This window comes from Macaca nemestrina, chromosome 2 (genome assembly GCF_043159975.1).
Source record: "Macaca nemestrina isolate mMacNem1 chromosome 2, mMacNem.hap1, whole genome shotgun sequence".
In the NCBI taxonomy this organism is placed as follows: Eukaryota; Metazoa; Chordata; class Mammalia; order Primates; family Cercopithecidae; genus Macaca; species Macaca nemestrina.
In genome coordinates, this window is record NC_092126.1 from 113,889,251 (window position 1) to 113,910,445 (window position 21,195).

The following is a 21,195-nucleotide window of genomic DNA, read 5'->3' on the forward strand; positions in this document are numbered from 1 at the left end:
AAGGGCTTCAGCACCCAGGGGACCCGGCCTCCCCAGATGTGGGCCAAAGGCAGAGGGTGTGTGCATGAGAACGTGTATGTACACATTGAACATGCACTCCTGGATGGTCCAGGCCTGGGCCTGCTCTGGGCCCCGACTCCTCATCTGCTGGAGCAGCTCCTTAAAGCCCCTGCCCTCCTCCCCCCATCCCCCAAGTGAAGTACCACTTCTAGACCTGGCACTGCCGACAGGGGCTCTGGCTGACTCAGCCCCCAGACCCACATGAACACCGACTGACACAGGACAACGATGGGGTGTGGGGTTGGGGGGATGGGCAGGACACCACAAACCAGAGCAGCAGTTGCCTGGCAAGGGGTGGGCATGCCACAGACAGCCACCCCGGGGCGGGAAGGGCTCCTGCCTGGTTGCCTGGGAGGGCAGAGAAAGTCAGCAGATGAGTCTGGAGACTTCCTGCCCCGGCCTGGTGGGAGCTAGGGCCGTGAGGCCGCCGGCCACTGCTGCCTGGTGCGGTACATGGCCTGGGTATGCACACAGCCGTGCATACCGGGCAATGTATGGGGGCCGGGGGATGACACTGCACAGAATACAGTCACACAGAGCTCCAGGCAGCAGTGCAGGGGGTGGGGCCGGGGCGCTCAGGGTAGGGGAGGACACCTCAGCAAGGCCACACGCAAGCTACCTGGGAGCAATGAAAACATGTCCTTCAGACTCAAAGCTGCTGGGGAGCAGGAACTCAAAATCTGCAACAGAAACGGGGGGTTATCCGGCGGGGGCTGGGGAGGTGGGAGGCCAGGGGGCTCAGAGCTGACGGGGCTGGAAGGACAGGGGAGAGGGGGGCTGGAGGGAGGGGGAGACACCAGCAAAGAGGAAACCCGCCATTTCCATGTCCAGGAGCCAAAGAGAAGGGACGGGCAGGGAGGGTAGAGGGCCTGTGGAGACTACAGCATCGCAGGAGGAGGGCAGTTATAGCCAATATGTTGCCCGGGCCTGGTCCTCTGTTGGCAGTGAGTCCCTTGGCGTGGCTGTATATGCTTCCATACGGCTGTATAGCACATATACACGGACACACACACACACATATATATACACACACTGCTATATATATGCATGGTCTGGGGGAGGCGCCAGTCTCGCTCTTATCACATCCATAATGGAAAAAACCGCATGCTGAGCTTCCTTCGCCTCCAAAGAGACTTTGAGGAAGGGAATTGGCTTTTGGCTGCGGATTTTTATCTCTCTTTCTTTGCTGCAGCTGTTTGCGTTTTGGTAGGTCTTGCTTTTGTTCTGTGTCAGGCATCAACATGGCCAAACCGAGGGGGTTTCTCACGGGCACAAACAGTCCAACCAGAGACGGGCGGGGACAGCTGAGGGTATGCTGCAGTGCATTGTGGGGGGGCTGGTGGTCCTCCCTGGGCCAGGAGGTGAAGGGAGACCCTCAAAGTGCCAGGGACTGTTCCCACAGTGTGGGAAGAAAGTCTGGGGCGCTGGAAGGAGTGCTGCTGGAACCTGTGTACCTGCTTCCCTTGGCTGAGGGCGTGGAGATGGGCTGGGTCTCCATCCTTACTAAAACTTGTCTGGGCTCCAGGCAGCCATGGGGGATGCTAGGGCTCCAGAGAGGGCATAGGGCTGCTGTTGAGGCATCCCCAATTGGGCCTGTGCCCTGGGCTTATGAGCTGTGCATGTGTGTGTGAGTGAGCATGCATGCACTGAGTGTGTGTGTGTGTGCCCGAGTGTGACTATCTCTGTATGGGTTTGAGAGTGAACCTAAGGATGTGGCCGCTGGGGCTCCTCTATGGCCTTTCCCTGCCCAGCTGGACTGGCCACCTTGCTGGTCTGCACCTGGGAGGGGTCCCTCTGCTCTTGGCCTCACTGTGGGTGGTCCACCTTCTTAGCCTATCTCCACTTCTGAGCTCTTTTGCTCCCAGGGCTTTATTTGTATAGAAGAGGGATTGTCCCTGCTCCCAAATACTCCCACAATGCACTGCAAGATTCTGGGGAGGGGGCACTTGGGGTGCTTGGAGGGGCTGGGCAGTCACTGGTTGGACTGTTCCTTCTGATAGGACTGTGAGGCAGGGTCTGGACACAAGCCGATGGGGAAGGGGTTGGGGGAAGAGGAGGAGGAGGAAAAAGAAAAAGGAGGGCGAAGGAGCAGGGAAGGAGACTATGCTATGTTGTCATTGTTACCAGGGCCCTGCATTTCTGGGGTCACTGGGTGGGATGTGGTAGGGTGGGGAGAAAAAGACAACTCAAGTCAGTGGGAGTAGGGCACGTCCCCCACCCCCGCCCAGGCCATCGGAGGTGGCTCTGGCCCCTTTATCCCCTTTGCCCCTGGGCTTCTTGGGTGCCCCTGCTTCCAGGTCATGGGGACATCCCCTTGCCCCATCTCCATGCCCCATCTGCCCACGGGTTCCCTGGGAGAGGTGGTTCTCTGAGACCTTTGTAATGCTGTCCTCTCTCACTCCCCTTACTCTCTGCCAGGGTCTAGGGGTTCACTACTGTTCACTACCCACCCTTCTAGAAGTCTCCTTGGCTTAGGCACCCCAGCGTGCCAGAACCTTTCCTTTCATACCCAGCCTGATTTCCTCCAAACACCTTTGCTGGCTCTTAGAGTCTAGACAGATCCCATTCCATCCCTGTCCAGGCCCCTGGTCCCCAAAGCTGGCTTTATTTCCCCAGGGAAACAGCTTTTCCATACTGCCGAGCCACTCCAGGGCTTAGCAAAGCCTCTGGGAGCAGCGGGCTGGTGGGACATGGGGACGTCAGCACCTATGTCAGTGCCCAGGAGGCACAGGTCAGCCCTGCTCTTCAGTGGCCTAGGTGCCTGCCCTATGCTGCCCTTTGGCCCCAGCATCGGGGCGTGAGGCTTCCGAGCCTTCTGCCTCCCTTCTTGGAGGACTGCCAGCTTCTGGAGCTACTGCCAGAGGAGGGAGAGCTTCCTCAGAGTAGGCCTTGTGGGCTGGCCCTTTCCCACAGCTTCACATGAGCCCCACTAGGGGCTGATCTACCCCTGCATCTCAGGCCTCCTGCCCTGCTGAGTGGGAGGTGGTGGAGAAGCATCCAGGCTGTCCCTACTGTTGAGTTGTCTTGGAGGGACAGAGAAGGTAGGGGAGGCAGGGGCCTTCCCAGAGAGAGTGAGGGGTCCAAGGAAAGGGTGGGCCCTGAGAACACGCTGGAGAACACCCTGCAGGAAGGGCCAGAGGCACAGGCCACTGGCTCTCATAGGGGCTAAGGAATCAGAGGAAAGGCAAGAACTAGAGGAGCCAGGGGGATGCTGGGAGGGGGCCCTGGAGAGCAGGGGTTTGGCTGGTCCTGGGCAGGGAGGGGGGCAAGCAGGGGCGTGAGGGTGGGAGGGGTGGGGAGAGGAGGGTGCACTGGTTCTGAATATACTTGCCCTTCAGTTTGCTGATTGGCACTGGGACAGTCCACCAAGAGAGAAAGCGAGGAAAACAAAAACAACACAAACACAAAAACAAACGAAAAGGGGGAGGGAAAGGGGAGGGGCACAAACAATATTTTATTCAATGGCTGTTTGAATGAAAATATTGTGTCTCATCATCATACCGAAAGGAAACTTCTTGCAAAAAACGACATGAGAGAGAAAGAGAGAGCGAGAAAACTCAAAGGAGATGAGCCCCCAGTCGGCCAGGCAGGTGGGGGGCGCGCGGTGGGGCCGGAGCCCCAGCCTCCCTCCCAGTGGCCTCGGGCATGGTGGGCAGGCAGGGCCACAGGCTCTAGAGACTCTCTCAGGAGAGGCCCAGGATGAGCAGGGCATGCAGGGGTGAGCCACAGGCAGAGGACTGGGAGAGGCAGGGGAGGAAGGAGGGGGGCCAGGGAGAAAGCGGGGAGGGGGAGAGAGGAAGGGGGATGGGGAATGAAGGAGGGAGGAAAGAAGGTGAGGAGGGAGCCAGGAGGCAGACCAGAGGGAGTGTGGGGAGTGGAACTGAGGGAGAGAAGGTGCTGGGGTGGGGAGAGCGGGAGGGAGGGAGAGTGGGGGAGAGAGAGAGAGGAGGTAAGCAGGAGAAAAAGGGAGATAGAGGAGATGCAGGGAGAAGAGAAGGAGGGAGACAGGGAAGAAGAGAGGACAGCACATAAGGGAGGGAGGTTGGATGCAGAGGGGAGAGAGGTAGGAGGTGAGAGGAGGAGGATGAGAGGGTAAGTGGGAACTGGGTGAGGATAGATGAGGAAAGAATGGAGAGGAGGGGGCAGAGAGAGAGAGAGAGGGACCATGGGAAGGGGGCACCATAGAGGGAGAGAGCTGAACAGGAAGAGGAAGAGGGGAGGGGAGGGAGAAAGAGGGGAGAGAAGGGGAAAAGGGGGGAGGGGGGAGGATGGGAAGGATGGGAGGGAGAGGAGGGGAAAGAGGGGGAGGAGAAGGGGAGGAAAGGAGGGGGAGGAGGGGAGGGGGGAGGTAAGGGGAAGAAGGAAGGAATTGAGGGGAGGGGGAGGAGGTGAAGGGAAGGGAGAGGAGGTGGGGGGAGGAAAGAGGAGGCGGGGGGAGGAAAGAGGAGGCGGAAGGTAAGGGGAGGGGAAAGGTAAGGGGAGGGGGAAGGTGGGGGGAGGAAAGAGGAGGGGGAAGGTAAGGGGAGGGGGAAGGTAAGGGGGGGGAAGGTGGGGGGAGGGGGGATGGTAAGGATGGAGTAAGGGGAGGGGAGGGGAAAAAGGGGAAGGGAAGGGGAGGGGAAAGGGGAGGGGGGAGAGGGAGGGGAGGAGGAGGGGGAGGAGAAAGAGGAGGAAAGGGGGGGGAAGGGAGGGAAGGGGGAAGGGGGAAGGGGAGGGGAGGGGAAAGGGGAGGGGAAAGGGGGAAGGTAAGGGGAGGGGGTGTCTTCCAAGAATGCAGCCCCCAGGAGTGTGTGGGGCAGGCAGGCTAAGAAGGGAAGACACGGAGTAGGAGAAACCAAAAACAGCAACCTCAACAGAAACCATGAAAGAATGGCCTGGAACCGAATCTAAGAAAAGGCAAGCATGCAGATTTCCACAGACTTTCAAGGTGCCCCAGCCTGCGGGCACCTGAGGGTGGGCAGACTGGGCAGGAGGGACTGCCTCGCCGGCAACTGGCGCTGGCTGTGCTGCCTGGGGCCGGCCGGGGTGTGGGGCAGAGGCAGGGTGCAGGGTGCAGGCAGGGGCCGGGCCACTTACACTTGACCTGCAGGATCTGGTCACTGAGATTGGCTTGGAGGTAGAAGGTGCTGTAGGGTGGGAGCACCAGCCCCAGGCTGAGGGGGGAGAAGCGCGGGTCATGGCTGGGGGAGGCGGGCCACACTGGCACCCCCTCTCCATGGCCTTGGAGTTGGGCAGAGGTCCCAGCTGTGGCATCCCCTCCTCCCACCACCAGGGGCTCCTCTCCCTGCTTAGCTGCGGGAGGTTCATGGTCTAGGGGCTGGCACCCTGGAGGCTCTCCACTTCTCAAACTCTCCTGGAGGCCACCAGGCAACCAGCCCCAAAGCAAATCCGCACACCATCTCCCCTCCCAGCAGCCTCTCACAACAGCCCCCTGCCCAGCCAGCCTCCCTCTGACCCACAAGGGGCAGATGCTGCCGTGAGCTGGCTGCAGTGCCAGTGCTGCTGTGGGAGTGGGGTCACCAGCCCCCAGATACACAAAGCCAGTGGAAAGCAGGGCTGGTGCAGATATGGCGGGGGGTGAGGGGTGGCAGTTGTGGGCTGGCATGGGCTGTAAGGATGCCCGGCATTTTGGGATGGACTAGCTGTGTGGGGCACGCAGAGGTCAGCCTGCACCGACCCAGCCTGACACACAAGGGACCCGCTCCACCCTGAGGCTCTGAGGCAAGCTGAGAGCAGGCAGTGAACGTGCCAAAGGCAGTATCCTGGGTGCAGATGGCCGTAGTGATGAGGAGACTTTGGATGACCGTCCTGTGCTCTCAGACCTGCTGCTTATTCCTTAAAGGCCAGGGAGTCTCTTGGCAGACTAAGCGTCCCAGGGTGAGTAGTGAGCAGCCCTGGCCACTGGTCCCCCGTTGGGATGGTGGTCACAGTGGGAGAGGGAGGGGGCAGCTGGGCTCAGATTCTGGGGCCGCCCCACCCTCTCTGCCTGCCCAGCCCTGGCCTCACTTACCTGTAGTTAGTGCTCCTTATGGGCACCCAGGTGTAGTTCCGTGTCACCTCATCTATGTACCTCTGGGAGAGGAGGCTGGGTCAGGTACTCGGGCTAGCAGGCAGGGGGCAGTGGGGTAGGAGGGTGCCCACCCTGACTCCCTGGTCCCCAGCCCTGCCTCCTTACCTCATCCAGGGACTTGACCAACGTTCTGATCTGCTTGTGGCCCTTGTTGCCATCAATCATGCTCCGACGGATCTGGAAGGGCCAGAGATGTGAGGGGCAGGGCCCCTACACTCCTGTGCTCTGTCCCCCACCCCTTTTCTCCTCCTCTCCTTACCTCTTCCTTGTTCTCATCCTCCAGCTCCGCATCTAGGAAGTCCAGAGTCACAGGCTCCCGGAAGTTGGTGGTCTGTTGGAGGCAGGGCGGGGAGTCAGAAGTCCCCATTGTAGAAGGTTTGCCCACCCTCCAGGTCACCCATCTGGCTCACCTGGGGCTTGAGATTGGGGTGCAGCAACACGTAGCCGTTCAGGTCAATGGCAAACACATAGCCGTTGGCTCCAAGCTGGAGGCACAGATTGGGGGCTCAGGGTCTGGAGGGATGGGCTGGGGTTCCCTGGGCTCCAGAGTTCTTCCCTATTTGGTCTTCCACCGCACTGAGAGATGCTGTTTGCCTGCCTTGGGCTAAGGGCCCCCCATGCCATGTGGCCCTAAGTCTGTCTCTTCAGCCAGGCCTGCAGGCGGGTTGCCCCTTGTGCACTAGCCCTTGCCAAGGCTAACTGGCATGTGGGCTGCTGCTCTGCAGTCCCCATCCTCTTCCCCTGATTCTTATGAGCTGTCAGTCAGCCTGACCTCTCTGCCTCCACTGGTCCCACAGGGCTGCTGCTTCTGTACCCCTGTGGCCGTCCTCTAGCCACTACTGCCCCTGATTTGTGCCTCGTCCTTGTTCCCATGTCAAGAGAGAGCAGCACGATGAGTGCACCCTTGGGAATCCTACCTGGGGCTTCCCTTCCGGGTGGAAGGGAAGTAGGAGTGAGACCAGGACCTAGCCCTTACCTCCCCTAGTCAGTTTCTTACTGTACCTGGAGGCCAACTGCCACAGCCCCTGCCCGCTCAGGACCAAGCAGGGGCTTTAGGGGGCTCAGGCTTAATGATGCTGTTGTACATACCACACCTCTCCCCATTCCACAGGCGAAGACGCAGACTCCCTGACCGCAGGCGCTGGGCCAGCCACATTGCCATCTTGCCCCTACCCTGGTTTATGATTGTTTTTCACCTTTGGGCCCTTGGCCAGAGAATTCCCTCTGCCTCCAATGTATGCCATCCCCTCCTTTCCTTTCTGCCCGGGACACTCCTACCTATGTGCATGCGCCAAGTCTGGCCTGCTGCCCATTACTATATGGCCATGAGCTAAGAATGGTTTTGTTTTTAAATGGTTAGAAAAAACATCAAAGGAAAAATTCTATTTTGTGACATGTGAAAATTATCTGAAATTCAAATATCAGTATCCACAAATAAAATTATATTGGAACATAGCCATGCCCATTTGTTTATGTTTTGTCTGTGGCTGCTTTTACAATACAACAGTGCAACCAAATAAGAGATGGGTATTTAAGTCTGCAAAGCCTAAAATATTCAGTCTGGCCCTTTACAGGAAGTTTGCCAACCCAAGGTCACCTTGCTCTAGACCCAAGGTCACCTCCTGGGGAAGCCTTCCCTGACCCCCTGAACTCAGAGGTCTCCATGGAGGCGCTGTAATACCCATCAGTCTTCTCTGCTGAGCCTGCCTGCGTCCACATGGGAGGCAGGGTAGGCGGATGGGTGGGAGGATGCTCACCGTGTAGTTGGGGGTCAGCCTCTTGATGTCATTCAGAGCCACATCAATGCCCATCACGCCCAAGATCAGCTGGTTCTGGGAGCAGAAGCATGGGGGGCTCTGCAATGCGCTCAATTCCATGGGGAACCACCCTCCACAAGGCCTCAAGCTGCTCTCACAGGCAGTGTGAAGGCCTGCCCTGCCCCTCCTCTACCCCCAGACCTGCTGTGGGCGTGCCCATCCCTCTCCAGGCACACCCATAGCCCCAACCCTCCCCTTTCCTCACCTTCTTTTCCCCAGGGCCATCCTGTGTCAGATTGAAAACAGGGAGGGTCCCTGTTACCACCAACCCTAGTCCCTAAAGGGAGAGGAAGATGATGAAGTCACCTGTGGCCAGCACTGACCCCACCCTGAGTGTTCAGAGCAGGGGCTCAAGTGCAGGCCACCTCTTTCTCCTGTGCTTGGTTCACCCCCTAAGGGGGCCCTCCAGGGTCTTGACCTGTGGGCACATCCCTGGGGGAAGGGTGCCAGCCCCATCCCTTCCTTGCCCAGAGGCCTTACCAGTGCATCCTCATACACGTTGGTCCACTGCACCTGCTTGGCCTCCTTGCCTGCCAGCACCATGGGCCTGCCCAACACATCTAGATACTCCTGGGGAGGGGGCAGTGGTGGGGGTCATGAATGCCTTTCCCAAGCACTGCCTGTTCTGTCTCCCCAGGCATTGGGACTGTGCCCCAGCCACCGTGAGGGGGCGCCCTTGGTCCACAGCAGCCCATGGCACACAGCGTCCCTGCAGGGAAGCCAAGGACTGGGAGGAGGGGCCTCCCCCAGTCTTACCTGTGTGTTGATGCGGATGGCTCCGATGGAAGGGATCTCAAAATAGTAGCCTGTGAAGGAAGAAGAGGCAGAGGTGGGCCTGGCTGGCATTGCAGGACCCATGTGCAGAGGGCCCTGCCCCTGGGGTGTGTCTGCAGCCCTGCCTCGCCTCTTGGGCTCCTCTCTCTTTGGAGTCCTCTCCCTCTAGTGCTCCTGGCCTCTGCCCTGCCAAGGGCGGTGCTATGGAGAGGGAGTGAGTGCAGCAGTATCAGGAAGCACAGCAGGGGGCAGAGATGAAGAGGGAGGAGCCTGAGGTCTGAGGTCCCTCATTCTAGGGTGCAATGCTATTCAAAGTCCACCCAGCAGCCAGGCCCAAGTGCACAGAGAGATGGACGGACCAGCAAACAGATGCAGGAGTAGACAAGCTGGGGGACGGTTGGACAATGGACAGATGGACAAAAAGAGGCTCAGTCAGGTGGACACGTTAGCCTCCAGATAGAGTGAGGGACAGCCTCGTGGATGGGAGGAGGCCCTGTCTCGCAGCAGGTGAACACACAGCTGGACATATGGATGGACAGTTGAACAACATACGCAATCGACAAAAAGAAATGGCAGGCAGGCCCCTGACAGTGATGCACAGGGGAGGTACCTTTGTTAGCGCAGGCCATCCACTGCAGCGGTGTGACGTCGTAGTTATGCTGCCCCACGGAGAAAGTAAACACGCGCACCTGTGGGGGGTTTGAGGTTACTGCTGAGGCCACCAGGGGACAGCCCTCCCCTGTACTGGGCCAAGGTCAGGGTAGCCCCTGCCTCAGCTGAGCCTCACCGTCCGGTTTGGCCAATTGTACTTCTCAAAGACATCCTGCACGCGATCCTCGCCACCATCCGTGAACATCATGATCATCTTGTTGCAGTTGGCCCGAGTGATGTTGGACTGAGGGGAGTGAGGCGAAGGCAGGCAGCTCTCAGCCCCAGCTCTCAGCCCTCCCTGGTCCAGGGGCAGGGCCTCCCTCCTGCAGTGAGCCTGGATCTCTGGCCCTCCTCCCCCATAGCATATGGTGCTATCTGTCCAAGCTGCCTGTTTGGTGCTAATGAGGCCATCCATCTTGATTTCCTGGGTGTCACCAAGCCTGGACCCTCTCCTCCCCCAGCCGCCCACTTGCCCACCCACAGGGCTCACGTTCTGCAGCTGGTCAAAGGCATACTCAAAGCCGGCCTTGTAGCCTGTGGTGCCCTTGGCCACCATGCCCTGCACAGCTTCCTTGAACACCTTCTTGTTGCGCACATTGGCCTGCACCAGGTGTGTGAAGCATGACACAGGCTGCGCCTTCTCGTTGAACTGCAGGAACAGCAGGGTGGTGACTGGCCTCAGGCTGGCCAGGGCAGGCAGCTATTGCATGGGGCTGGTGGTGGTCACAGGAGCAGGGCAGGTGGGGTGACCCATTTTGCCCTGTCTGCCACCTTGGCACTCACCGAGGCCACATTCACATAGTCGTCATCAGACAGCGTGTCCAGCATCTCGCAGACAGATGTCTTCATCAGCTTCAGGGTCAGGCCACTCACACTGCCACTCCTGGAGAGGTCAGGCAGGGGCCGTGGAGGAGCCAGGGGAACCTCAAGTGTTCTCCTGCCCATCCCCCATGATGTTCAGGGCAGCAGAGTCTAGCCCGTTGCCCGCCCCTGCCCCAGCCCCACTTGCCAGCACTGCTCACTCACACATCAACGATGATGACCATGTCCTTGGGCGATGAGGCCCCCTGGATATACCTGCCCAGGAGATGCCTCTGTTAGGGTAAGACCCACTGGGACCATGTGAGTCCTTCCTTCCGTCACACACATATTGATTCAATACATTTCTCCTGAGCATGCACTGTGTGGGCCAGGCAGGGTTCTAGGCACTGATGACACCACATTTAATGAAACAGACACAGTCCTTGCCCATGACATGAATGGTCTGGCTCCTCGGCAAGGAAAAAGTACCAGGGGTATATATGAGCAGGTGATCCCCAGAGGGGGCAGGAGCCACATTTCCTGGCTTCAGTGGCTTGTTGTGTTCTCTGCCTCAGGTTGGGGCCCCGAGGGCAGAGTCTAGCTGTGTGTGGGATGGCACAGGTGCCAGGGAAGGATACTCATAGGGAGCTGCCGGAGGGGCAGAGCAGAGGGGAGGGGTATCTGCGGCTCAGACGGGTAGGGCAGGGGCTGGCCAACCCTATAGAGGCTACATCTGCCTTTGGGGACCCCCTCTGGTCCAATCTCTCTTCCAATCTCTCAGCCCTGAGTGGGTGGGGGTGCTGGGCAGTGGATGGGGGCATGACAGCTGGGAGGCCTGCCTGGGTGATGGGATCCATTTTCCAGTGGCAACGATGTGTGAAATGAAAATTGGATACAGCTGGCTGCGCCCTGCTAGGAGGCTTGGAAATGGGGAGGTGGGGGAGCAGGCAGGAAAGGTGGGGAGCTGAGGGGGTGTCCCTCCCCAGCTCCTTCTTGCTTGCTCACCAGGGTCTCCTTCGGACATCATACAGGTCGATCTTCTTGGGGGCTCGCCACGGGGTGGCTGAGGGAGGAGAGAAAGTGAGTGGGACCAGCAGGAAAGGGCTGACCTGGGTAGGCAGGCCTTGCAGAGGTGACTGGGCCACCACAGACTACAGGGCAGCCACTCCATCCCATGCCTCCAGGATGGGTGAGCTGGCAGATGGAGAAAGGAGGGGTGCTGGGCGGACAGGGGACAGGGGCTGGTACCTACCCGGGTAGTAGCGAGTGACTCCTGTGGCACTTCCGAAGACCTGCCACAGCAGCGTGGGGTCTTGCCTGCGGTTTTCCATGAACACATTCTCCAGGGCCTCTGTCCAGTTGAGCTCATTGAGGATGACGGTGGCTGGGGGGAAGCGGGGAGCTGGGGTGGGGAGCACCTGGGCTGTGTCTTGCCAAACCCACCACCACAACACTTATGCCCGTGCCCCCACTCAGAATGCTCCACCTGTTCTCAGCCTATCCAGACCTTCCCTATTTCCCAGGGCCCAGCTGTGGCTGCCCCAGCTCCTCCAGGAAGACTTCCTGATCCTCACCCCTCCCAAGCTGTGAAAGGAACAGTTCAGCCTACTCTTCCTCCAGGCCCCGCATGAGTAGGCAGGGCAGCTGTGGCTGGTAGCTTCTGGAGAGGGGCTGCCCAGGTGGCAGGGTGCTGGGAGCTGGGAGCCCTCGGTCCAGCACGCTGCCTGGAGCTAGCGCTGGTCCCCCAGGAGCTCACCCATTCAGCATGCACTCCAGGCTGCAGCAACAAGAAAGCAATTAAGGGCCCGCTGATGGGGCTGGAATTATTCAGCTATTAAGGTACCTGATAAGCTGGAAGCCACTCAGCTCCATGATTAATCAACTGGGGCCAGAAGCAAGCAGGGGTGGGGGCGGGGGCTCTTAGAGGGGCAGGGGCGGTGCCAGATCCTGCTCCAACACAGGCACGTGTACTTGTACACGCATGCACACACGCACACAGCCTGCACCCCGCCAACAAGTACACCTGTGTCTAACCTGTGTGTTTCCAGCCAGATGGAACCCACCTGCCTAGCAACCCAGCTGCCACCATGGGCACGAGGGCACACACGCTCATGCCTACACACCACTCTGCACCTACAGGGGACACTCGTGGGTCCTGCTCACTACCCACTACCATCAGTTACCCCATTCTCCCTTCCCCCCAACCCTTGTAGTTGCGCATGTGTGATCCCCTGTCCAGATCTATCCCTACACACACACACAGAACAAGGCTCCAATGGACTCCATCCTGCAGACCCTTCAACCTGGGCAGAGACCCAGGATGGTTTGAGCAGTACCCTCAACCCCCAACTCGGGGCGGCCCGATGTGTGTGTGTGACACATATTCTCATGTGTGCAGTGACCCTGTCCCTGGACACTTGGACAAAATGGCAGGAGCAGGACACAGCTGCTTCTGCCAGGCCTCTGTGCCTCCTTCCTCCTCCAGGGACATCCACCCTCTTTCTTCCCATGTAGAGCCCAGCCACTGACCCCGTACAGGGATCCCCATCAAAAATCTACCTCAAGTGAGAACCAGAGACCACCTTTAGCAGGCAGACAAAGGTAGAAAGCATGATTTACAATTCTCAAGCCTCTGCCCCAGCCCCGGGCACTGACACACTCCTGGGCACTCTCCTTCTGGCAGCCCCTCTGGAGCGTGGGGCCGCTGCTGTGTCTGCTGCCTGATCCTTGCCCCTGCTCCCACTCCCTTCGCTGTCTGTTCCTGTGGCTTCCCGTAACTGACCATAATGTGAAAACAAAACACATTTCGAGCATTTGCTGTGCTTATTGAACAGTATGTTATGGTCCTGTTTCTAATTTAGAAACTTAGTGAGTTGAACAATTTCTATTTTTCTCTCTAAGGAAAAAATAAAGCCAGGCCCTCCAGAGTTTCACAAAGTACTGTTTGCCCTGAGACAGTCTGCCCGGCAGGTCCCACCCCTCACTGTGCCTCAGTTTTCCCATCTGCACAATGACAAGCTTAGAGCAGAGGGGTGTCCCTGGTTCAGGTCAAGGGCCAAGAGGAGACCCCTGCTCTGCGTGGGCTGTCCATGCAGGTACCCGTGACCCCACACGCGCATACCCATACATGGCAAGGCACATTCATGCAAACACCCCTGCCCCCACCTGCAAAGGGCCTGCTATTCAGCCCCATGCGCACAGACCCGCACCCAGGTGCACATACTCTCAGATCACGCTGAGCTGGGAAAGGGGACCATGCCCCCTCAGGCAGGTGATTACAGATTTAATTAAAAGTGACACAGTAAATAAAAAACATATAAAATGCAATTTGTGTGGGTAGCGAGGGGTGACTGGAGAGGGCGGTGTGGCTCCTGTTTTAATTAGCATGCCTGCCTGTGATAGTGCCCCTCGACTGGCTCAGGCAGGTGGCCTGTGGGCAGCCTGCAGGGAGCAGGGGGGAGCATCCTTCCCCACCCTGGCCTGAGGCTGCCCGGAAGGCGTAGCTGACCCTGAGGTGGAGAGGGCCTCCCTGAGGACTCTGGGAATTCCCTGCATTCTAGAGCTGAGGCAGTGGCTCTGAGGCTTTTGAGTCCCAGCCCAGTGGGCTCCTTGGATTCCAAGGCTACTCTGTAGATGTTCATAAAACTATGTCAGAAACAACAGGCCTCAGTGCTTTCAATCCTGCTGCTGGAGCTCCCCATCCAGTGTTTGACTCTTGGCTTCCTCCCCCTTTACCTCCCAGGAGCTTCAGGAAGTTCCTCCTCATGTCTGACTCAAATCTTTCTAGCTATAGTGACCTCGTTTCCCCATTGTGTAAAACTGCCTTGTCCCTGGAGCTTGGACTGTCAACCACCCTCTTCCACATCCCCCTTCCCCACATCCCCAGCTCCTGGCTGCTCTTGGCAGGAAAACTTCCTACCTCCTTGGTTCTATGCCCAGGAGAAGTAGGGCAGTGTCATAGGGTTGGTATCTGTGAGGAGTGTTTTCCTGTCCCCCTGCCCTCCGTGTCCACCTGATGTGTTGCAGCTTCTCAACCACTTCTACTTGGGGGCAGGGAATGGGGAAGGGTGGTGAGGAGTTGCTTCAGGGGCAGGTGGGCACTCAGTCCCACATGTGGGGAATGGTGTGTGTGTATGTGCATTCGTGTGGGTGCCTGTGGACACGTGGGCAGGAGACCATGCATGCACAGGCATAGAGGCTCAGTGTTTTGCAACTTGCTGAGTGTTAGGGTGAGGCTCTGCCTGTGAGTGCTTGATGCCCACAGGTGGGTGAATCTGAGAGGTGCACAGGAGTAATCTCAGGTGCAGGAGGCTGCACCTGGCACTGGTAGATGGCACTGGCCTTCTGTCCCCAGGGACTCAAGAATGCCCTGGCAGTGGGCCTGCCCCCATGGCAGGTAGGATGGGCTGTCCCGATCGCTCTGCACACTCACAGCCTTTGTAGATGTCCGTGGGGATCTGTACAGCCGTGTATGAATAGTTGACCTTGTTCTTGAAGTTTGGGTCCTCGATGAAGTCCAGCCTTAGGGTGCTGGCCTTAGACCCCCTTTCCACATCCTCACTCTCAGGGTCGTCCTGCAGAAAGGGCACCCCCCAGCAGTGTCAGGGGTTGTAAAGGCCTGCAAGTAGGGGCAGGGAGGGCCAGAGTCCAGGAGATAGGGGCATCTCAAAAAGAGGGACTATTGCAGTAGGAGACACAGATGGAGAGACACAGGGACAGATGGACACGGGGTTGGACCCCTCACCCAAGGGGCCTGTGACTCCCACTTCCTCCTGCCCACCCCACCCACCATCCCCACATTTGCTAAACCCAAATTCTAAAACCAAAACGAAACCAACCTCTTCTCCACATTCTTGAAAACCAATTAGGGAAGGAGGCAAATCATGGAGCCAGTCAGAAGGAGCGGGCTCCAGAATCTGCTTACAAGGATATGCCTTGTACAATGACAGGCAGGCCTCAGCAGTCCCTCCAGGAGCTCTGGGCCCCCACAGCCATCACTGGGCCCTGCCCAGCCCCTTCATGGAGTTCCTCTTGGAGCAGGGAGAGGGCCCTAGCCCTATCTAAGGCAGGGCACTATCCCCTGCAGCCTGACGGCTGTAGGGTCTGAGCTGGGGAGGCTAACCTGGGAGAGCTGGGCTGGGGGCTACCATTCAGACCTGCTGACCTCCAGAGGGAGGGTCTGTGGTGCCTGGTAGCAGCAGGACTGAAAGGGCCCCTGTTGATTTTCTAAAATGAGCCACAGCGGCCTGACAGGTGCCAATTATGGCATCTCACGGCCGGGCAGGCTGGGCATGCGCTGTACATCCCCGCCCACCATCACAGGCTGGCAGGAGTGGGTCTGTGACTAGTGTTGATGCCGCAGCCGATGGGAGTGGGGCAGGCTTGGGTGCAGGTGTGCAAGGGGGAGGGGAGGGAAGAAAGATGATGGTAGAGAGTGAAGGCAAAGAGGAAAAGCCAGACTGGGGAGTCAAGGGAAAGGAGGCTAAGGGTGGAGAGCAAAGCTAGGGGGCTTCCTAGGCTGGTAGGAGGGAATCATAAGCAGCTGAACACCCCATACGCTCCCTCACTGCCCCTCAAGGCCTCTGTGACCACCCTCAGCCCAGGCTTAGCTCATTCATTCTCCCCCATGGGTCCACGTGGGCTGACCCCCGCTGCCCACTATGACCTGGGCATGCTCCTCCCCTGTGTTTCTTCCTCTAGGCATTTGACCAAGCTGTGTCCAGTCTGGGGAAAGGGTGACCATGCCTCTTCACCCAGCCAGATGAGCTCTCCACACCCCAGGGGCACAGCTCTGAAGGGCCTGTGGCAGACACTCTTCATCTCTTTGAGGGTGGATTTTGTACAGCAGAATCCAAGCTGTCTGCTGCCCTCCCACTGCCCTTCTGCAGTGTGCCACCCGTCTGCCCACCCCTGGCACACCCTAGAAGCCCTCAGGTGCTGGGTAAAGCCAGGGCAGGCAGCTTTGGAACATGGAGGCCAGAGTGGGAGCGGCCGCCTGTGAGGCGTGCGCCACTCACGTTCCGCTCAGGAGGGGGAGGCGCGGGAGAAGAAAGCCCCCGAAATGTCAGCGGCAGATGAAGGGCACTAGAAAATGTAATCTCCCAACTTTCCCAACTAATGTGACATTTGGATTCTGTTCTGATAAGCTATCAGCTGGCAAACTTTTTCCTTCCTTTTCTTTCCCCCACCCCCACCTTCTGGCTGGTAATTTAAAAGTATATGGTCTAGAAAGATCTCTAACTGTACCTCTGGCAAAGATTAAAAAAAACAAAGCAACACAACAAGCAGGGGAGTTGGAAAATGTGTGCGTGCTGTCATTTATACCAGGCGTTTGGCCTAGCTGACCCTAGTCTAGCCGGGCCCCAGAGTGAAGCTCCCTTGTCGGGCAATCTCTAGTCCCCCAACAGAAGTCCAAGGGGCTAGGGGCAAGGAGTCAATGATTTAGAGTGAGGGGCTGGGGCCCTGGATACAGTTGAGGCTGCTGGAGGTAGGTTCAGAGCATCCTAGTAGGGGCTGGGCACCAGGCTGGCCAAGAAGTCCCTCAGTGCCAGCCCCCAGCCCAGGGGCTTTGTATGGTGGGCAACTATAGTCTCCTGGTTTATATTTAATGCCCTGATTGCTAAAATTACAGCCCGCTGCCAAGGGGGGTAAGGAATTAGATTCAGGGTCTAATTAAAGGTTCGTTCTTCATTTGAATTTCAGATTCCAGCTTTAATTTTAGCAACTTCTCTGGGAGCCACAGAGCTCAGCCAAGGGGAAGCACACCTGCTTGAGCCCACCCCGCTCTGTCTCGGGCCCTGTGCCCTCCTCCGGCTCTCCCAGGCCAGCCTGGCACTGCGGATCCTGCACAGGGATCCTTTCCAGCCTTCTCACCTCCTGGTGTCATTGGGTACCTCTCACTTGCCCCGGAAACCCACCAAGCCCGCAGGCTTGGAGAGGAAGACTGGATCTTGGGTCCTCCGAATCAGCAAGCAGTCCAGACACTGTGCTGCTGTGACACCTCTGTTTACAGAGGGGACCGTCAGGTTCAACTATTTTTGCCTTAAAGTCAGGCAGAGGGTCTTGGGCCTTGACAAGCTCAGCAAACACTGTCTACTTCAAGTGCCCTACACCCTCAGACTCGTCTTCTCTACAGCCACCTCCCCTGCAAATAGTCATACAGCTTTCACACGAGTCTTCTGGTGACGGGGACCTCACTACCTCACAGGGCAGCCCAGGCGGACTTGAGCCAGTGAGTGATATGGAGGCAGAAGGGTGGTGTGGCTTTGGGCTCTCTGGTCAGTCCCAGTGCCACTACTTCTGAGGTGGGTGACCCCAGGTGAGCTCAGGGTCAGGGTCTGACGATGGGCCAGGCTGTGGGGTGCTTAGCACAGGGAAGGGAGCTGGCCTAACCTGGAAATGCACCTGGACATCAATGCATCCTGCTCACACCTGCTCACCTCCAGGAAGCCTTCCCAGCTGCTCCCTGTCTCCCTCCTCTCACTGCACTTAAGAGAGGCCCTCTCCATCTGGGACCTAAACTGCCCCATGCAGGGAGGGCCAAGCGCCTCACCACCTGCCCCACACTGCAGTCAAGTTCAGCCCACTAGTGCTCAGAGATGCAGCCCTGGAGGGGTCCGGACTTCTAGGGAGTTGTGGGAGGTGGACGATGGGGCCTGTGTCAGCACGGCTCTGCAGGGTTGAGCTCAGAATGCGTGGCGCTGAGTCCTAACATCCATTTTACAGCTGAGGCCACCAAGACCCAGCAAGGAGGTGTGGCTCAGGAGGGGGTGCTCACCAGCTCAGCGTCAGCCTTGGCGTCATAGTACACGATGTCTTCCTCCTGGTGGGGGGAGAGAGGCCTCAGCACTAGCTGCTCAGGGTCCCGAGACAGACAGGACTCCTAGCCTCAAGGCCTGCAATGGCACCCTTAGATTCCTTTGGGGCAGAGACTGTCCCTTTCCCCCACCCAGAGCCACCCTCCTGGAAGGGCTGGATGGGTCAGGGCTGGGAATGCAGCCAGGCCCATCTTCAGAGGCCCTGCACAGGCTCCAGGAGCATGCAGTACCCCTCAGCTGGAATTCCCTGGGCTTCCCTAACTCAGGGGCCAAGGGTCCTGGGTTGCAGCCTTCTAGGCTCTGTCTGCAGAGAGGCCGCTGAGGCAGCACCAGGGAGCGAGGAAGACAGAAAACAGAGCTGAGTTTGGGCAGGAGGGAAATAATGACTCGACGCTGCATCTTCCAATTTCTTCTATTAAAAAGCCTGCTCATTACGGGCATGTACTTATTAATTATCTGTGATTTGTTGTGAAATGCGAGGGGGTTTCCACAACAGGAGCGGGAGAAAACAAAGCCCGGCCCTGGCGCCTGCCTCCCGGTCCTCACCCGCCTGTGTGTGCCCCGCCCGTCCCTGGCCCATGTCTGCTTGCCAGTCGCCTGGGTTCTTGGCCATCTGTGCGTCATAATCACTGGCCGCCCCAGGGACCCGTAACACAAACGGGCTAATTTCATGTGTAATGATCTTTAATCAGAACCGAGCACGGCTGACAGAGGCCGCCAGAAGGTGAGCCCGGTGTCAGCCAAGTGCCACTGGCTCAGGAGGGGCTGCCACACTCTGCCCCCGTGGACTTCAGGGCCACAACTCAGGACAGAGCCACAGTCCAAGTCACCCTCTCCAGGTGCTCCTCAGCCCTGTTCTGTACAGCAAAAACCTGCAGCGTGGCCCTGGTGGCCCCTTACTCACTCAGGGCTTGTTTCTTTGTGGTCTGCAGATGGGAGTGGTGACCAAGTCTGCTCCCCAGGGCCTGGCTGTGAAACAGCAGGCAGAGCCAGCCCTCACTCCACCAGGGCAGATGTTACCCTGGACACTCGCTTCCCAAGGCCCAGCTGGGGCTCACTCAGTGTGTGACCCCAGGACTAGACCACTCCCTCTCTGAGCCCCAGGCTCCCCAGACTCCCCAGGCAGGACTCTGGGAAGAGGCCTGGCTGTGGTGACTGCCCAGGGGCTGCGTCAGTACCTGGGACTGTTTCAGGGAACAGTCCTAGTCTGTCTCTCACCAGGGGTCTAGGGGCTGCAGGCCACCGGCTAAATGTGCAGGCTTAGTCCCAGCATTCTGGAATACTGACTGCATGCCTGGCACCACGAATGGGCAAGACCACAACTTCCAGAGGAACGTAAGACCAAAGGCGGCCCGAGAGTTCCAGCATCCGGGGCACCTGCCGTGTCTGGTGCTTTCTTAAAGCAGCCCTATGACCCCATCAGTCAGACGCTTGGAGGGCAAGGAGAAGAAAGCCTTCGCACCCTGGCTCCAACCTGCCCTCCCAGTCTGTTGCCGACCTTGCCCACACCCACCACCCACCAGTGCAAGAAGACTGCGGCCCTGGTGGGCCTGGGGCGGGGGCGGAGGCCAGGCCCAAGCTGCAGGGGGCTCGGTCTTTCCCTGCGCCTGGCTCCAACCAAAGCGCGTAATGAAAGCTGACATTACATCAAACACAATAAGGAGTTTCAGTTGATGAAGATCATTCCTGAACACACAAACCCATTAAACTGAGGGAAAAAAATATCAATTCAACACACTCGCTGTGAAAAGAAAATGTGATTTGTTATCTAAAAGGGGGTTATAAACACAGCTCTGATGCTCTTTCCCTCCATAATGAAAACAGGCGGGTGCGGTGGGAGGACTGCAGATTACAACCAGGGGCCTCACTCACTTCTTAGGCAAACCTTCCACAAGGATGGGAAAGGACACAAGCGGGGGCTGGTCACTTGCAGCCCTCAGGAGCCCTGGGCTCCCCTCACAGGCTGTGGCTGGGACCTGCCTGCACCTGAGTCAACACTAGGCACCTCAGCGTTCACTGGGGCCACCTCTCCAGCTGCTCCAGGTGCTCCACTTCTCTATTCTCCCGTTTCACGGTCTTAGTGGAACATCAGATATTGGTGGCGTCAAGGACATAGGGGGACATGTCACCCAGGAGGATTCTTAGCCCCCTGCAGATGACAGATGAGGCTCAGGATTCTGTATGGCCTCCCTGCCCCCCAGGGCTTGATGCATGTGGGAATGACCCCTCCTGGCCTCTCCTGCCTCTAGGAGGGCGAGACCATGCCCCTTCCTTGGTAAGAAGAGCATGGATGGTGGCACACAAGGTCATACATGTGAAAACATATCATAAATACATGTGACTGCTATGTATGAAGTGGTGTGGAGCTGGGGGTGTGGCAGGAGGGGGCCGTCAGGGTCAGGATGGGAGGGTCCCCGAGAAGGCCTCTGTCTGCTTGGGCCAACACAGTACCTGGGTTAAGCAACAAGGAGACAGTATTCTCTAGTGACTGAGTACAAGGGCCTCAGCAAAGAGTTCTGGCCTAAAATTCTGACCTGGACATGTGAGCTCTGGAATCCTGGGCAGTGAGTGAAGACTGAGGCTGAGCCAAAAAGGACCCAGCCTACTGGCTTGTCCCAGTGGCTCCCTGAGGAATTCCATGGGTCACCCCCGAGGAGGCAAGGCTGCCCAGTTAAATCATGCAGCCTCCATGAGGCTTCACCTCTGGGTCTCTATTTCCCCACTCGTAATATCCTCTGAGGGCGTGAAGAGAACAGGGAGCTGGGCCTCCCCAGGGGTAGGGACAACTCTGCCCATGAGTGAAAACCTTCTGTCTTTGCAACTCCACAGCCCAGAGGAGAGGCTGAGTGTGGAAGAGCCCCGGGTGGGGTGAAACGGGTGTCCCTAATGTCTGGGGTCCACTCCCCTGACATACCCTGTGTTACCTCATATTTTAGGGGCCATTTTGCCCAACTGGGCAGGAATTGGGGGAATCACCCACTCTGAACTCACACACATGCCCTCCCATGTGGACTTGGGTACACAGATAACAGGCGAGGGGCGGGGCAGGAGGGTCCATGTGACCCTTGTGTTGGTGACATACATTCTCCTTAGCAGGAGCCAAGCCCAAGAGAGGTGTGAGGAGGTTGGGTCTCAGGGAACAAGCTGAGGAAGTGAGCACGGGGTGAGCGGAGGAAGGGCAGTTGCCATCCGAGTTCAGTGCTTA

At 58.2% G+C, this 21,195-nt stretch overlaps 1 protein-coding gene across 4 annotated transcripts in view; it reads right to left on the reverse strand.

The window, feature by feature from the left end:
• LOC105480493 (calcium voltage-gated channel auxiliary subunit alpha2delta 2) overlaps nt 1-21,195 on the reverse strand; it is a 140,697-nt gene that overhangs the window by 7,179 nt on the left and 112,323 nt on the right. For 2 of the 4 annotated variants that reach the window (XM_011739462.3, XM_071091755.1), the window contains exons 5-24: nt 17,951-17,995; nt 14,606-14,747; nt 11,426-11,557; nt 11,179-11,236; nt 10,399-10,449; nt 10,156-10,255; nt 9,863-10,021; nt 9,509-9,616; nt 9,332-9,410; nt 8,704-8,753; nt 8,428-8,517; nt 8,153-8,224; nt 7,888-7,962; nt 6,541-6,615; nt 6,390-6,461; nt 6,236-6,307; nt 6,071-6,132; nt 5,137-5,213; nt 3,392-3,412; nt 680-740 (exon numbers count right to left, since the gene is read on the reverse strand). In XM_011739462.3, the coding sequence (XP_011737764.2) occupies nt 680-740; nt 3,392-3,412; nt 5,137-5,213; nt 6,071-6,132; nt 6,236-6,307; nt 6,390-6,461; nt 6,541-6,615; nt 7,888-7,962; nt 8,153-8,224; nt 8,428-8,517; nt 8,704-8,753; nt 9,332-9,410; nt 9,509-9,616; nt 9,863-10,021; nt 10,156-10,255; nt 10,399-10,449; nt 11,179-11,236; nt 11,426-11,557; nt 14,606-14,747; nt 17,951-17,995 (1,601 nt within the window). The remainder of the gene's footprint in view (nt 1-679; nt 741-3,391; nt 3,413-5,136; nt 5,214-6,070; nt 6,133-6,235; nt 6,308-6,389; nt 6,462-6,540; nt 6,616-7,887; nt 7,963-8,152; nt 8,225-8,427; nt 8,518-8,703; nt 8,754-9,331; nt 9,411-9,508; nt 9,617-9,862; nt 10,022-10,155; nt 10,256-10,398; nt 10,450-11,178; nt 11,237-11,425; nt 11,558-14,605; nt 14,748-17,950; nt 17,996-21,195) is intronic. The other 2 variants (XM_011739465.3, XM_011739463.3) reach the window with 1 other exon arrangement.